We start from the raw sequence: 17781 nt of genomic DNA on the forward strand, positions 1-17781 counted from the left end.
ATGAATCTCCTGTGGCTTGGGCTTCATTTATGTTCCTCCAGATAATATTTGAATCTGTCAGGAAAGATTAAAAACCAGCCTTAAAGGATTTTTTAAATGATTGTAGATAGAAAGAAACTAAAGTGGACAATAGCACTTCACATATTATGAATAGTGTCCATTTATTGAACATCTGTTGTGTGCCAGGAATTGTCTATATCAGGTGAGTTAGTAATAGCCCCATTTAATGGATGAGGCATCAGAGGGTCAGAGAGATTAGATCTTTTGTCCAATCAAGGTCATACAGCTCGTTAATGAGAGATCCCATGCTTTCCCACTGTGTCATGCCACTTTAGACACATAGCATGTTTATTTCCATCACTATGTTAAGTGCTCATTCATGAGCCCTAGGAGTAGCAGTTGCTTGATCCTTAAGAGCATAAATACTTCAGCCTCTAAACTGAAAATTGAAATGGAAATAAACCCTGATCACAGACACTATATTTCAAATGCTTATAAACTACCGTGTTTCCCCGAAAATAAGACCTAACCATAAAATAAGCCCTAGCATGATTTTTCAGGATAACACCCCCTGAACATAAGCCATAATGCATCTTTTGGAACAAAAATTAATACAAGAATTGGTCTTGGATTGATGTCATCAAAATGGCAGCGTGAGGTGAGCCTCTGTAAAGCTCCCCTGGAATTTACAACTATTTGAATATCAATAACTCCACAAAGGACTCCCTACACAGCAGACAGGCAAGACGAAGAGGCCCACTACTGAATTCACCTAAAGGCGGGCGAATCACATGAGCGGGGGAGGAGGGAAGGGAGAAGGGCGGAGACGGAGCCGGCGGGCGCAGGACACAGGCCTAGCTCAGTGCTCCGAGCTAGCTGCATCCTGGAACTACCACAGATGCGGGAGAGGGAAGAACTTGGACTGCTGGGCCTCCACATATGGACCACAGCGCTGAGGGGACAGCATATAACACGGATGAACCAAACGCTCATGTCACAGACCTCGGAGAAAAGACTGGGGGAAGAAGGCTGAAAAAGGGGGTTTAAGCCCTCACTGCCGAGCAGAGAACAGAAGCCTTAGGCACTAAGACTAGCCGCCCCCTCCCTACCCTCCCAGAGCTCGCCCTGCCCCACCTGCCCGGTGATAGAAGCAGAACAGTAGCAGTGTCAGATCAAAAGAACAAAATATTTGCTGTTCTGAGAACTGTGGACCGCAGACACAGATTCGCAGCCCAACTAGTTCCGGCAAAGGGGAGGCAGCTGTGGAAGCAGGACCGGCCGTGGTGGTGGTGGTCGCCACCATTGCTCTGGGACATCTCTCAAAACTCACCCGTCCCTGGCCCCACCTATCTGGGTGGATCCCTGCAGGAGTAAACAGAACTGCTGAAACATACGGGCTCTGAATCTGGTGCAGGAAGAGCTTTGGAACTTCAAAAGCTCTCCTCATACACACAAGGACACTGCGCCCTGTGACCCAGGCGAACTATTAACAGAGGAGAAGCCCGTCTCCCAGGGAATTCCACCATTGTGTGAGAAGCTGGAATAGTGCAGAGAAAACATAGCACTACCGTGTGAGAGAGAGAAAAAAAAGACTGCAGTCAGAGTGAAAATAAAACATTCTACCAACAAGTACTGGAAAACAAAAGAAAGACCTCTGCCTATCAACCTGTTGCAGAGGCCACTCCTGTAGATGTGTAGGAAGATAAATAATAAATCACTAATTGCCATGAATAACCAAGGCAACAAGACAGCTCAGAAAGAAAGTGAAATGTCTCCAGAAAACGAACCTAAAGATATGGAAATATGTGACTTAAATGACAGAGAATTCAAGATTGCAGTTCTGAAGAAACTCAACAAATGCAAGAAAACACAGAAAGGCAGTTTAATGAACTCAGAAACACAAAGAACAACATGAGCATTTTATGAAAGAGTTTGAAATGTTGAAAAAGAACCAAATAGAATTTCTGGAGATTAAGAACTCAATAGAAGAAATTAAGAATGAAATAACCAGCTTAGGCAGTAGAGTTGACCAGATGGAGGAAAGAATCAGTGACATCGAAGATAGAAACCTGGAAATTGCACAGATGGAAGAAGAAAGAGACTTGAGACTTAAAAGAAATGACAGAACTCTAGAAGAACTTTCTGACTCCATCAGAAAGAGCAATATAAGAATAATCGGCATACTAGAAGGAGAAGAAAGAGACAAGGGAACAGAGAATATATTCAAACAAATTGTTGATGAGAACTTCCCAAACTGTGGACAGAACTGGATCCTCGAATCCAAGAAGCAAACGGAACAACTAATTACCTCAATCCCAACAGGTCTTCTCCAAGGCACATTGTATTGAAGGTGTCTAAAATCAACGACAAAGAAAGAATCCTCAAGGCAGCCATGGAAAAGAAGACGGTAACCTACAAAGGAAAGCCCATTAGATTATCATCAAAATTTTCAGTAGACACTCTACAAGCCAGGAGGGAGTGGAAACAAATATTCAAACTATTGAAAGAGAGACATTATGAGCCAAGAATAATGTATCCAGCAAAGATATACTTTAGATATGAAGGAGGAATAAAAGACCTTTCCAGACATACAGAAGCTGAGGGAATTTTCTAATACACGACCTGCACTACAAGAAATACTAAAGGAGGCTATTCGACCATCAGCAGGGACAATTTGTGGCAACCAAAACATAGAAAGGGGGAGAGTAAAGACCTGAACCGGAATATGGGAATGGAGAAAGTAAGCGTGCTGAAGAAAATGGAATACTTTAAATGTCAAACTTTTTTTTTTACATAAACTTAAGGGTAACCCAGTCAAGAAAAATCCAGAACTGAAATACATACTGTAATAAAAGAAGAAACAGAGGGAAACATGATAGAATACCACCATACAGAAATAATAGACAACAACAAAAAGGCAAAGAAACAATGAAGACACAGCCTTACCAGAAAACTAAAGGTAGAATGACAGGAAATCCCCACATATCAGTAATCACCTTAAATGTAAATGGACTGAACTCACCAATAAAAAGGCACACAGTAGCAGATTGGATCAAAAAACTAAACCCAACCATATGCTGTCTCCAAGAGACACATCTCAGCTACAAACAAGCATAGATTCAAAGTGAAAGGGTGGAAATTGACACTCCAAACAAATGGTACCCAGAGAAAATCAGGTGTAGCCATAATGATATTAGATGAAACAGACTTCAGGGTGAAAAAGATAACAAGAAACAAAGATGGACATTTCATAATGGTAAAGGGGACTATACAACAAGAAGATATAAAAGTCATCAATATTTATGCCCCCAATCACGGAGCACCGAACTATACCAAGCAACTACTAACAGAACTAAAGGGAGAAATTGACCAAAACACAATTATACTAGGGGACCTAAATACATCACTGACAGCTATGGATAGATCATCCAAACAGAAAATAAATAACGAAATAGCAGCCCTAAATGACACATTAAATGAAATGGACATAATTGACATATATAGAGCACTTCATCCTAAAACATCAAACTATACATTCTTTTCTAGTGTACATGGAACATTCTCAAGGATAGACCATATATTGGGACATAAAATCAGCCTCAGCAAATTTAAGAAGATTGAAATCATACCAAGCATACTCTCTGATCACAAGGCTTTGAAATTGGATATCAACTGCAAAAAGAAAGTAGGAAAAAAACACAAATACATGGAGATTAAACAACATACTTTTAAAGAACGACTGGGTCAAAGAAGAAATTAGAGGAGAGATCAAAAGATACATAGAAACAAATGACAATGAAAATACATCCCCCCAAAATTTTTGGGATGCAGCGAAAGCAGTTTTAAGAGGGCAATCTATATCATTACAGGCCTATCTCAAGAAACAAGAAAAATCCCAAATAAATAACCTCATGTTATACCTTAAAGAACTGGAAAAAGAAGAAGAAGTGAAACCCAAGATCAGCAGAAGAAAGGAAATAACAAAAATCAGAGCAGAACTAAATGAAATAGAGAACAAAAAGACAATAGGAAAAATTAATGTGACAAAGAGCTGGTTCTTTGAGAAGATTAACAAAATTGACAAACCGTTGGATGGACTCACTAAGATAAAAAGAGAGAAGACACTAATTAACAAAATCAGAAATGAAAAAGGGGAAGGTATCACGGACACCACAGAAATACAGAGGATCATCCAAGAATACTATGAAGGACTATATGCCACCAAATTCAATAACCTAGAAGAAATGGACAAGTTCTCAGAAACATGTGGCCTTCCAAGGCTGAACCATGAAGAACTGGAAAATCTAAACAGACCGATCACCAGCAATGAAATTGAATCAGTCATCCAAAACCTTCCCAAAAGCAAAAGCCGGGGACCAGATGGCTTCACTAGTGAATTCTTCCAAACCTTCAAAGAGGATCTAATACCACTCCTGCTCAAACTCTTCCAAAAAATTGAAGAAGAGACAGTACTCCCTAACTCATTTTATGAGGCCAACATTTCCCTGATACCAAAACCTGGTAAGGGCAACACAAAAAAAGAAAACTACAGACCAATATCTCTGATGAATACAGATGCAAAAATCCTAAACAAAATTCTACAAGTTGAATACAACAATGCATTAAAACGATTATTCTTCACGACCAAGTGGGGTTCATCCCCGGGGCACAAGTGTGGTTCAACATCCGCAAATCCATCAATGTGATACATCACATAAACAAAATAAAGGATAAAAATCATATGATTATATGAATTGATGCAGAAAAAGCATTTGGCAAGATACAACATCCATTTATGATTAAAACACTTCATAAAATAGGTATAGAAGGAAAATACCTTAACATAATAACGACCATATATGACAAGCCCTCAGCTAATCTCATAATTCATGGTGAAAAACTGAAGCCCTTTGCTCTACGTTCAGGAACACGACAGGGCTGTCCCCTATCACCTCGCCTTTTCAACATAGTGTTGGAAGTCCTCGCCAAAGCAATCAGGCAAGAGAAAGAAATAAAAGGCATCCAAATTGGGAATGAAGAAGTTAAATTAGCACTCTTTGCAGATGACATGATGCTATATATAGAAAACCCTAAAGACTCCACCAAAAAACTATTAGAAACAATCAACGAATACAGTAAAGTTGCTGGCTACAAAGTCAACGTACAAAAATCCATTGCATTCCTATATACTAACAATGAAAGCTCAGAAAAAGAAATACAAAAAACAATTCCTTTTGCAAGTGCAGCAAAAAGAATAAAATACCTAGAAATAAACTTAACCAAGAATGTGAAAGACCCATATGCTGAAAAGTATAAGACATTTTTAAAAGAAATTGAAGAAGACACAAAGAAATGGAAAGACATTCTGTGCTCATGGATTGGAAGAATCAACATAAAGTGGCCATATTACCCAAAGCAATATACAGATTTAATGCAATCTCCATCAAAATCCCAATGGCATTTTTTAAAGAAATAGAACAAAAATCATCAGATTTGTTTGGAACCATAAAAGACCCCGAATAGCCAAAGCAATTTTAAGAAAAAAGAACAATACTGGCGGTATCACACTCCCTGACTTTAGCTTGTACTACAGGGCTACAATAATCAAAACAGCATGGTATTGGCAGAAAAACAGACACATAGACCACTGGAATAGAATTGAGAACCCCAAAATAAAGCCACATAAATATGGACAGATAATTTTTGAGAAAGAAGCTAAAAACAATGGAGGAAAGACAGCCTCTTCAATAAATGGTGCTGGGAGCATTGGAAAGCCACGTGGAAAAGAATGAAACTGGACTGCTATCTGTCACCATGTACCAAAATTAATTCAAAATGGATCAAAGACTTAAGCATAAGACCTGACACAATAAACTGCATAGAAGAAAACATAGGTACTAAACTTATGGACCTTGGGTTCAAAGGGCATTTTATGAATTTGACTCCAAAGGCAATGGAAGTAAAAGCTAAAATAATCGAATGGGACTATATGAAACTTAAAAGCTTTTACCCAGCAAAAGAAACTATCAACAAAATAAAGAGGCAACCAACTGAATGGGAGAAGATTTTTGCAAACAGTGCCTCCGATAAAGGGCTAATATCCAAAATATACAAGGAACTCATGCAACTCAATAACCAAAAAACAAACAACCCAATTGAAAAATGGGCAGAGGACCTGAAGAGACATTTCTCCAAAGAGGACATACAAATGGCAAATAGACATGAAAAAATGCTCAACATCACTAATCATCAGAGAAATGCAAATAAAAACCACAATGAGATATCACCTCACTCCAGTCAGAATGGCTATCATCAACAAGACAAATAGTAACAAGTGTTGGAGAGGCTGTGGAGAAAAAGGAACCCTCCTACACTGTTGGTGGGAATGCAGACTGGTGCAGCTGCTATGGAAGGCAGTGTGGAGGTTCCTCAAAAAATTACGAATAGAATTACCATATGACCCAGCAATCCCTCTCCTGGGTATCTACCCAAAACATCTGAAAACATGTACACATAAAGACACATGTACTCCAGTGTTCATTGCAACTTTGTTTACGGTGGCCAAGAGATGGAAACAACCAAAATATCCTTCCATAGATGAATGGATAAAGCAGTTGTGGTATATATACACAATGGAATATTATTCGGCGGTAAGAAAAGATGATATAGGAACATATGTGACAACATGGATGGATCTTGAGAGTAGAATGCTGAGCGAAGTAAGTCAAACAGAGAAAGCAGAGAACCATATGATTTCACTGATATGTGGTGTATAAACCTAAAACAACAAAAGAACAAGACAAACAAATGAGAAACAAGAACTCATAGACACAGACAATAGTTTAGTGGTTACCAGAGGGTAAGGGGGGTGGGGGGTGGGAGATGAGGGTAAGGGGGATCAAATATATGGTGATGTAAGGAGAACTGACTCCATGTGGTGAACACACAATGGGATTTATAGATGATGTAATACAGAATTGTAAACCTGAAATCTATGAAATTTTAATAACAATTGTCACCCTAATAAATTAAAAAAAGATTAATATGAGACTTAGTCTTATTTTCATGGAAACACAGTATCTTCTTTCTGACTCTGTTTTTAGACACCAGTAATATTACTTAAAACAGATTCTCTGAGCAGCATTTTTCATGAATACAAGGAGTTGCTGCTAGGGAGATCTAATTTCCAATTAACTCAGCTTCTGATCAATTTAGAACTCTGGTTTACACTGCTCCTGGCTGAGTTCTCTCTTAGCCACTAAGTGTCTTATATTTGGCTTCAGGCATAATTATTATGAAGGGATGATTGCTACGATAGGTGTCTCAGGCCTACACAATTTTTTTTCAGTTAATATCTGACTCTGATCCGGAATTTTGAATAACGGGGGAAAGTGGAGGTGAGCATTAATGAATGTAACATAACAATTAATGAAGTTGTTATTGATGGCTGTGGACCGCAACCTGAATGTCTAATTTGTGTTCTATTCCTCATTGTCGAAGGAAATATGATGGGAAGAAATGGGCGAGTGGGATGTGGAAGCATTCATTGTACAAGAACATAGGAGAGAGGTGCTAGTTTGATAGGAAGAATAGATGCAAAAGGTTTTTTGTTTTTTTTTCTGTTTTCCTTATAGCAAATTACTGTGCTTTGGTTGATATTTTATCTAACTGGTATGGATTTTAGAATTTAAATTATGTCTTTCATCCTTAAAAGTTCTCTTGGAGGCAAAAAGCACAGGTAGAATAGTCGCATTTAACAGGTACAGTAAGAATAAGTCTGAGGAGAAATGAGTTTGAGTCCTTTGGATCCTTTGACTTTTGTTCTGTTGACTTCCATGGATGGTATAGATGAATATTTAAAACTTGCTAAATGGAATGAAGGTTTAAGGATTTTAGGTGTTTCAAAAATTTCTAGTGCCCTCATAAAACTGTGTGTGGAAAAGAACGGTATGGTAAAAGGGAATTAGATGGAGGAAATTTGTCTTTCTAGAAATTTTCATTACAGTCTGATTGGGGAGGAAGGTTAAGATGCATGGTAAAACTGTGCTTTGAGCCATTAATAGCCACTCAGTACATACTTAACAAATTGTACACCCATTTGGAGAGATTAAATTATCAGCTTTTAAATTGTTATATCAGTTTTACAGAATTTCTATGTATAGTCCACTCAAATGATCTTTATATTTGCAATTTCTATGGCCCCATTAAAGAGTTTGAAAATGTGAAGGAGGGGAAACCAATTTTCTGAGTGATTAAATGAATTAGAATTTAGTATGTGTATAGCACCAGGCTAACCTCTTTAAGTATAAATACCTCCCCCCCTCCCCGACACACTTCCTAGACAGAATTTGTGTCATGGGAAACAAAGGCTTCTTCTTTATTAGATCTTTTCTCTTGTACCTCATAGGCTCTTGACCTGAATGAGAACCTCTTAGAAAACTATTTTTTCCATAAAGTGTTCTGTGTCTTAATGTTTCTTTCACCGGGGGCACATTGAAGCCTAAAGGTTGAACTCTGACTTTTTATAGATGTTTTAAATTAAAACTAAGCTTGACATGCCACTCTGCTCCCACCCTTAAAACCAGTGCTATTATAGGTGCCATTCATGAGACATGCAAGAGAGTATTCAGCATTACTTATTAAATGAGTCACGGAAATACAAGTGAAATAATTCTCAGTATCTACACTAAATGATGTGTGCCAATTTTATGAGCAATATAATAAAAATCTAGTACAGGTACTCCTCAACTTATGATGGGGTAACTTATGTCCGGATAAACCCATTGTAAGTGAAAAGTCTTGTAAGCTTATAATGCATTTAATACACCTAACCTATCGAACATCATGGCTTAGCCTAGCCTACCTTAAACGTGCTCAGAACACTTACATTAGCCTACAGTTGGGCAAAATCATTTTGCTGCCATTGCTCAGCATCACAAGAGAGTATTGTACTATATATCACTAGCATGTCAAAGACCAAAATTCAAAATTTGAGGTATAGTTTCTCAATGCATGTTGCTTTCGCACCACTGCAAAGTCAATCAGTCATAAGTCAGGGACAAGCTGTATAGGGAAGGACCTATGGTTACCCTTGGAATCTGCTCTTTGGATTGTGAAGTATTAATAGCACTGGATTGAAACAAAGCTTGCATGTTGATCTCAATGACCACACTTTATTTTTCCAATATGCAAAAGCTATCTATGTGTACAATACCCTGGACATGTAATAATAACTCAGTGTGCTTTCTTTTATGGCTCCGATGAGTCAGCACCACTTAGCAAAGATGGTAGTGATTCAAACAAGGTTTGGCAAGTGGACGACATGGCTTTCCAGATCTCTTCTCACCTTGAGTCTTCCCAACTTTGAATTCTAAAGAAGGGCCGCCTGCATCTTGACACTTAGTTGAGAGATACTTCCACACAAGAAAATGCGTCCCCAAAGCATCATAAAGAAATCACACCTGAGAATGCAATCAAAAAATTAAACCCAATTCATTGGAAAGATATTGCCCCCTAATTAAAGCATATGTGCTTATCTAAATGCTTCACATTGAACACAGTTCCTGAGCTGGTAGTGATTGCTAGTGAGAGGTAAAATGAGAGAAGTTTCAGTGGCTAGTTTCAGATTTTAGGGTACAGCAGAGTCACAGGTGGCTGGGCCCAACCCCAGGGTTTCTGATTCCCCAGTAGGTTTAGACTGAGACCCAAGAACTTGAATTTCTAACAAGTGCCCCAGTGATGTTGATGCATGTCTGTCGTGGGACCACACTTGAGAACCAGTTGGGATTTTGGAGAGAATCAGAGACCTTCCCAGGTACCTGATTTGAGTAATGCTTTTCGTATGGTTCCCCTAGCTTCTCGTAACTCTCTGGCCTTTTTCCAGGGAGAGAACATTGGTAAAAATGCCAGGCTGTGCATTTGTAATGGGGCTGAGGGAGTTGACTTGCCCGTTTTTTTGTGTTTTGTTTTTCACTCCTTAGAGGGAATCCATTTCCCTTTCTCTAAAGAAAGCCCAGGAAATAAAAGGCAAGCGGTAGTAGAAAGAAAAACTACACAAAAATAAAAGTAGAGGACCCCCCACCACCACCACAAAAACCCACAAACAAAACACACATAGTTTGAAAAGCTGGAACCCAAAGGACTATGACTTTAGCCCCACATGGTGATGAGATAGGGGCACGGGCATGGAATCTCTTGAAAGTGAGGAAAGTCACACACATTCCCTCCGAAAGGCTTCAGTATTTTCAGTCCAGGTTTTGACAAAATGTTTGGAATTAGTTTTTAGCCTCCAGCTTGCCCACCCAACATAAAAAGAGAATGTTTTTGTAGCACTATTGCATTTTGATAAGCTCGCTAATGTTCTTTGTAAAGGAGACATCATATTTTCTTTTCTGCTCCATGTTCACTTGGAGGCAGTTTCTTATTTGATGTGGTCCTTATATTTTGCTTTGATATTTATTATGTTTCCTACTTAAAATATATCATATTATGAGGTGTTTATTTTTATACCAGGCATAGATTTTTTAAGAATGATTAATGTTACAGATACGCCATTAGCTCCTGTCTTCATTGAACTCCCTGAGGAAAGCATCAGGAAAAACTAATTTGCCATTTGTACTTAAGAGATTAAAATCTTCAACACTTAAGCTGTGGGTATGTGGTAGCCAAAACGTAAACCTGAAATAACCTGGTATTCTTTTATGTTTATGTTTTTTTTTCAGTTATTTTTCTGTGTTGTCTTATAAATATACCAAATATGTGGTTGAGTCTATTATACTCTCTCTTTCTCTCTTTGTCTCTCTTTTCTCTCTCCCGCCCCTCTCCCCCTCCCTCCCCGTCTCTCTACCTCTCCACATTGAAAAAAAATCTCATGATGTTACTGTATGAATCCTTTACGAGCTCTAGGTCATCTTGGACACTCCAATGTGTACCAATGTCACAGAGGTCACCTGAGAACTTATTTTCAGAAAACATATATGCTTGCTTCTTGGGGTGTTTCATTATGTTTATTGGCCTCAAATATTTTCCAGGCAGTTGTCTTGTATGTCATGTAGATGTAGGGAGGAGAAAAGAAAAAAATTGTGTCCAAGTAAAACTACCTTTTGAAAACATCTGTCTTGGTGTCAGGTTACAATTAAGAGGCATTATTAACATTGGCTTAGTGTCCTTTCAGCATAAAATTCTGGGAAAACTCATTTTTTAGACTTCATGTACCCATTTTTATTCAGTTCTTTATTTACCTTGTGACTCAATGAGAAGAGTTAGTATGTGCATGTGTTTTCTATGGACTCCTGATAAGTCGGTTTAAAATTTCATTTCTCCACCTTTGACATAGACGCACATGTAAGTTACTTTGTGACATAGATTTCTTTTCATTGACAAATGATCTGAGATGCCAGATTTCCCAGAAGAAATCCACTCTATATACAAGCATGTTTTCTGATTTAATTTCGTGACTTTTTTTTCCGTTTTCAAATTTGCCTGAAAAGCACTCAGTTATTTAATTACTGAAAACCCTTTTTTCTTCTTTTTTTGTTTTTGTTTTCTTTTTAGAATTCTTCAAAGAACTACTTGAAAATGCAGAGAAATCCCTGAATGACATGTTTGTGAAGACATATGGCCGCTTATACATGCAAAATTCTGAGCTATTTAAAGATCTCTTCGAAGAGTTGAAGCGCTACTATGTGGTGGGAAATGTGAACCTGGAGGAAATGCTAAATGATTTCTGGGCTCGCCTTCTGGAGCGCATGTTCCGTCTGGTGAATTCCCAGTACCACTTCACAGATGAGTATCTGGAATGTGTGAGCAAGTACACCGAGCAGCTAAAGCCCTTTGGAGACGTCCCTCGGAAACTGAAGCTACAGGTTACTCGTGCATTTGTGGCAGCCCGCACTTTTGCTCAAGGCCTTGCAGTTGCAAGAGACGTAGTAAGCAAAGTCTCTGTGGTAAGCACTGTTTGCATTCTGTGTCTTTGTTTTGTTTCATTTTAAAAGAAAGTTTGGGAGAGTTAGAGAAATAAATCAGTAGAATTCCTTTGGCTAAGTAGCAATCTTCTCTCTTCAATTCTTTGTTTTCCCTCTTCTATACTTTATTTTTATCCATGTACATTCTATAGTTATAAACAATACTATGATGAACATCTTCATATATCATTAGCAATCTTTTCAGTGGATTTTTTGGGTAGCTATTCTTACAAGCATGATGCATGCTCACTTTGGAACCTTAATTTAAAATGGGTTTAATACCTCCATACTCTGTTTCAGCTCCTATTCCACTTTCCTTCCAGAGGAAGAAACATACACACGGGCTCCATGTTAGGTTGTTTTGAGTGACTATGTTTGAGTCTACTAGTTATAGTCTAGAAAAGCATTTAACATCCATTACTGTATGTTTCCTTGTTATAAGGTGTACCCAGAGCTCTTAAGAAGACGGAGCTTTCTATAATAATTAATGTGGACCACCTGCTCTTGACTTATGGCTTTGTTTATATAATTGCCAGTAGAGAAAATGAAATTGCAATGTGTGGGCAAGAGCAGATGAAATGAGCCTCATTTTCCTCATTTGTAAATTAAAGGAATCAGACTAGACTGATATTTTTCAGACTGTGTTCTTTGGAGCCAACGAAGGAGGTCTTTCAGGGGCCTCCTTGAGGAGAGGTAAGGTAGCCGTGCATCTTCTATGTAGTGGGTAAGACTGTGTATCTGTGACTTTACTTCCTGGCTCCACCAGAGAGGCTTTGCTTTCCTCAGTTTTATGCAATAGGGTTTTGAGAGATTTCAAGGGGGAAAAGTTCTCTGGCTCTTTTACTGTCCCTCCCCACACTCCACCCCCTCTCCCAAAGATGAAATTTGAAAACTTCTTGAAGGACTTTCCACGTCTACCTTTCTTTCCATGGCTCAATATCAGTGAAGAAATAGAATATACTGGGGCAAAGTTATCTTTACAAGTCCTATTACCTTTAGGCCCTCAAAGGGAAAGCCAAATTAGTCCATTTCTGAAAAGTCTGGAAATGCAACTACATCAGCTTCTAGTTAGGTCATTTGATTATTTTGAGGACTAGAAGAGTGGTCAAAATAAAAGCTGGACAGCAATACAAACATTAAAATATTAACCTGATTGACTACCACAGAGTTCTTTTAGAGTTAAGGTGACCATATAATGTATTGTCCAAACCAGAACCCTTATTGTCTAAATCAGGAGGTGCTTATTAACAATCATAGCCAGACAACATGTGCCACTAAGTTTTAATAAGCAACCAGTACTCTCCTGGGCAGACCATGATGCGTGGTCACCCTAGTTAGAGGGGAAACTTAGATTTATCAGAGTGAAGGTAGAGATTTTAAAGAATTGTGTGTTATAAAAAAAAGTAGGTGCTTATGGGATATTTCATATTAGAATTGTGTGATAAGGATTTGTTGATTGGTTGCATTCATTATTACAGTTTTGTTTGTTCTCTCATCTCTAGGCCAGAAAGTGTCAGAAAACAACTTTTTCCAGCATGTTTTTGTTCGCTCTTTTTCCTCCTGATATTTTCATCGTAAATTGCAAAGCGCTGTTGGGCATATAAGGGAGGGTGGGTGGGAACAAGTGGGGAGATGATGGTTATAATTGAAGGAATAATCTGGTTCCTGAACTTCTGCCAACCTCAGCAAAAGCATTATTCATCTTGGACATGCTGATGTCAGTGTCCCTAAACAATTCACAGTTAATCTAGATGAAGATAATTTACAGTGTACTTCACCAAACACATTTGCCCTCCTTCAACAATTCCTTGCGTTCGTCCTAAGCTGAATAGGCAGAAAGGCGCTGCTGTGTGGTTTGCTTGTCTGTGTGTCCGTGTATGTGTACGCACACAAGTGCCTAGGAGAAATGCAAGGAGAAAGCCCCTTGCAAATGTTTGAAAAGTGGTTTATTTACATTAACCACTCACCTTCATTTGAGTTGATTCTTAGGAAGGACCAGGCAGCTGGCTCAACCTTGTCTTGTTGCTAACTTTACTTTGCAAGTTTGGAAACCCCCATTTAGGGAACTGAGAGTCCAGAAACCCCAATTTGGGGGTGGAGGGTGGTGGGTGAAGCAAGGAAGTGGTTTAGAGACAATTCACTACAGGTTAAAAGATCACGGGGTAGAGGCCATTATCCACATCACCCCACCTCCAAAGATTAGGCGGAAGGAAGCAGTTGTGACTTCCCTGTGTTGTGTTCTTCTTCACATTGTTTTCAAAATTAACTGTGGGAAATCAGTAAGATTGACTTTTGTGTTTACGATTCAAACACCCTTCCCTATTCAATAAAGAGTATGGGACCCAAAATGAAATTGTCACAATTTCTGATGTTCCTTTAGGTATGATTTTTTTTAAGCAAGAAAGAGATTTTCCTATGTACCTTAATATTGCCAAGTTGTTTGAGAAAGTTATTTTCTAAATGTAGCCCTAAAATTTTTTTAGAATTGATCTCTATATTCATTGTATTTTCATATCTGCCTAAGAGATATTTGCATAGTTATATGAGAATACAATGGATACAAGCTGCAGAGCTTAATTTACCTTGAGTAAACATTACGTGCCAATTGTTTAGTTGAAAACAGTTTTATGACTGCTTTAAGTATTGTAACTGGAAACTTAAAAATGTTTTGCTTTACTACTGAGTTTCTTCTAGACTTAAGGACTGACTTGAAATCAAACTCTTCAACTAAGTTATGAAAATTACATAATAAGATACGGAAGCATCACATCAGTTTTTAAAGGTGCTAAAACACAAAAATCTATCATTTATGTGATGTTTCTGTTTAGAAGAAGTATGCAAGGAATACTTGCACATTTGAGAAATACTCCTTACATTAATTTTTGGGGTATGACTGCCAGTGAAACAGATTTTAATTTAAGGTACAGTGGTATGGGGATGATGATAAATGATCTGGCTTTCAAAAACATTTCAAATTGAACACGTTGAAAAATCTACATTGGATTAATAAAATAAGTAAGCTTTTCTCCCAGTTAGGTACCCAAGCAATGTTTTTTCATATGTGTTTCCACTCCTGTCAGCTGCTGTCCCAAGTGTATGTAGTTTGCAGGTGAAACTAGAGAAACCTAAGAAATAAAAAAACGTTCCTTCTTTTGGTGTCCAGTAGAATTAATTACCTTGGGCCTGAAAAAGACCTTTGAGAGTGGAGAATGTATTTCCTAATTAAAGAGAGCCATCTCACCTGCTTCATCTACAAAGAGGTCTTTAATTTCAAATATGAAAAGCATCGTGGTCTTGGGACTAGTTATTGGATACTTAACTCGGAGATGTTTCCACTTTCTCTTCATGAGTGGATCCCCTGCTTTTCCAGTTTACTTTTGCAACAAAAGGGTTGTGGTTATACGTTGAGCAATGACTTGATTATCACTAAGCTTTTTAAAAGGTGGTTAGCACCAGCAAGCTTAATTTGCTTAAAGAGAAAGTCACTTCTTAGTTGAAGTATACTTGCCTTTCTAAAGTTTTTCTGGGCCCAAAACATCGAGTGATTTCGGCTTACTCCATTGAGCTTTACAATTCAAACTGCAGAAAAGTCCCTTTAATTAGTAACAGATGGTTCAAGAATACCCTGGTGCTACAAATCTTTGTATTACTTATTCCATCTTTACTTGTCATGGTTCATGGTACATTTCTTATTTACCTGCTTGTAGCAGCAGTTTTGCCTGGAAGGGTGAAGTCTGTTGTGGTCTTTCAAAAATGCACAAGTGGTTACATGCACCATGAAAATTAATAGCTCCTATGCCAAAGAGAGTTGCATTCTCATGGTTTCAATTAACACTGACATAATGGGACTATGTCTACACCCCCACCTCAAACTATAGGGACTATAATTAGAAATCAGTGCCTTACCATTGTGATGTCTGGATTACTGTCCTGCCTTGGAAAAAATTTCCATTGCTCCCCCTTCATTTCTGTCTATTCACAATGCCCCAACACCTACAAGAGTACTACACAAATTATTTTGCCACTTTCTGGAACCATTATAAATACAAATTTTATAAATGGTCAATATAAAAAGCTTTTAAGAAGCAAAGTGTAGACATTTATTTAACCCTTAATATTCTTTTTCACTCACAACCTAAGAACTGGAATTGCAAGAGGAAAGTGGGATTCTAGCTATAGTGGGGTGGAGATGGTGATGGTAGGAGTGTGGGAAGTATCAAGGACTGAATAAATTGAGATTATATACTCTCAAAACAAACATTAGAGTCTTCTACAAGTGGGGTGGTGGTTAATACAATGATGCTTTGACTTCTAGGTTATAATTGAGTCCAATAATTTAAAACAAAACAAGAGATACTTTCAAGCATTTATGCAGCTTCAGTTGTATCTACAATGTATTACAGATATTCCGGAATGAATCCTAGCTTATTCCATATATTTTGTTAATGTCTTTAATGTTCTATTATCGGGGAAATAGTGAAGAATATCTCATCCTCCTTTCTTTGTGTGTGCATTGACTTCAAAACTAGTTAGGGAGTTGTTGAATAAACTCATCCCATCTCAGCACGTATTTGGGTTCCCTACCTCTTTTACCATAATTTTGGGAACTATTTCCTGTTATTTTTATTGGGAGCTTATGTGACCAAGCAACAGATAAAATCTAGACCTTTTCTGTTTGTTTGGCACTATTGGCTGTGCAAGAAAAAAAACACGTTGCTGTGAATGTATGTTAGGAACTAGAATAAACTAAAAGGAAATGTGTTTTTAACTTCAGTGCAGCATGTTGACTGCCATCTCTGTGAATGTGGCTTGAGGCTCGTTCTGAATTACTGAAATGAAATCCAGGCTGCGTGAGGAGCACTGCTCCAGTGTTTTCTTTTTTTTTCCAGGCTGCTTGCAGTAGTTTTTAATGTGGTGTTTGGAAAATGCAGGTTATTTCGTAGAAAGTCTCAGTCTATATTAGAAGAGTCTTTGCAGAGAAAGGGACTTTTCCGCAAAGGTTGTTTTTTTGTTTGTTTGTTTGTTTTAATAACAGAAATGGTGTGCAGATGTCATGTTAAATGTATATCCTGAGAAAGGCAGGAATGAGTATTTTAAAGAGTCTTAACAAGTTTAAAAGGAAATGAGGATTCTTCTACTTTTACCAAGAAACATAAACTGGCTCCTAAAATCTAAATTCCAAGGCACCTCCTAGACTTAACATTTAGAAAGACCTGGGTAAGTCTTGAGAGATTTTATAAGGCTTGAAAATTGATTATTAATGTATTGTCATCATGGGTCAATAACTCAGATTGATTTTGATTTGCTAATATAGAAGTAGAGTCCAGTTGATCCCTTTCTATCATAGCCTCCCCCAAAAGTAAACAAATCAAACCACCTCATTCTTATATACAGAGCCTCAAAACCTTTTTCTTCTATAAATAATGCCCCACTTTCTAGTAGAAATTGATAATCTCTACTACATTTAGCTGAAACGCTTTCAAAATGTTAAAACTTTGGTCAAATGTGTTGTTTTCTGTTTTGTTTTGCTCAAGTGAAATCGCCTCTCTCCATGTCCAGCAGTGTTTACTTGAACCTTTGAATTTTGTGTGTGTGTGTATGCATGTGTACATGCATGCACGCCATCGGGCTGATGAGTGATATATAGGCATGCATTTTTCTCATCCCGGTATCATATTGAACCATTCTAAGGATATAGCATTGGCTGAGTAAGTCATTATTGTTTATGAAACAATATGTAATCCCATCCAGATACCTAGTCAATATTGTTCCACACAGAACAGTTGCATCCTAACTTACCCGCCAACATAAAAACTGA

The 17781-nt window shown here is 38.0% G+C and overlaps 1 protein-coding gene across 1 annotated transcript in view; it reads left to right on the plus strand.

The window, feature by feature from the left end:
- The window catches only part of GPC4 (glypican 4), a 121077-nt gene that overhangs the window by 87237 nt on the left and 16059 nt on the right, over nucleotides 1–17781 (plus strand). The window contains exon 3 of the mRNA XM_033114643.1: nucleotides 11554–11945. Within this exon, the coding sequence (XP_032970534.1) occupies nucleotides 11554–11945 (392 nt within the window). The remainder of the gene's footprint in view (nucleotides 1–11553; nucleotides 11946–17781) is intronic.

The sequence above is a fragment of the Rhinolophus ferrumequinum genome, chromosome X (genome assembly GCF_004115265.2).
Source record: "Rhinolophus ferrumequinum isolate MPI-CBG mRhiFer1 chromosome X, mRhiFer1_v1.p, whole genome shotgun sequence".
Classification (NCBI taxonomy): domain Eukaryota; kingdom Metazoa; phylum Chordata; class Mammalia; order Chiroptera; family Rhinolophidae; genus Rhinolophus; species Rhinolophus ferrumequinum.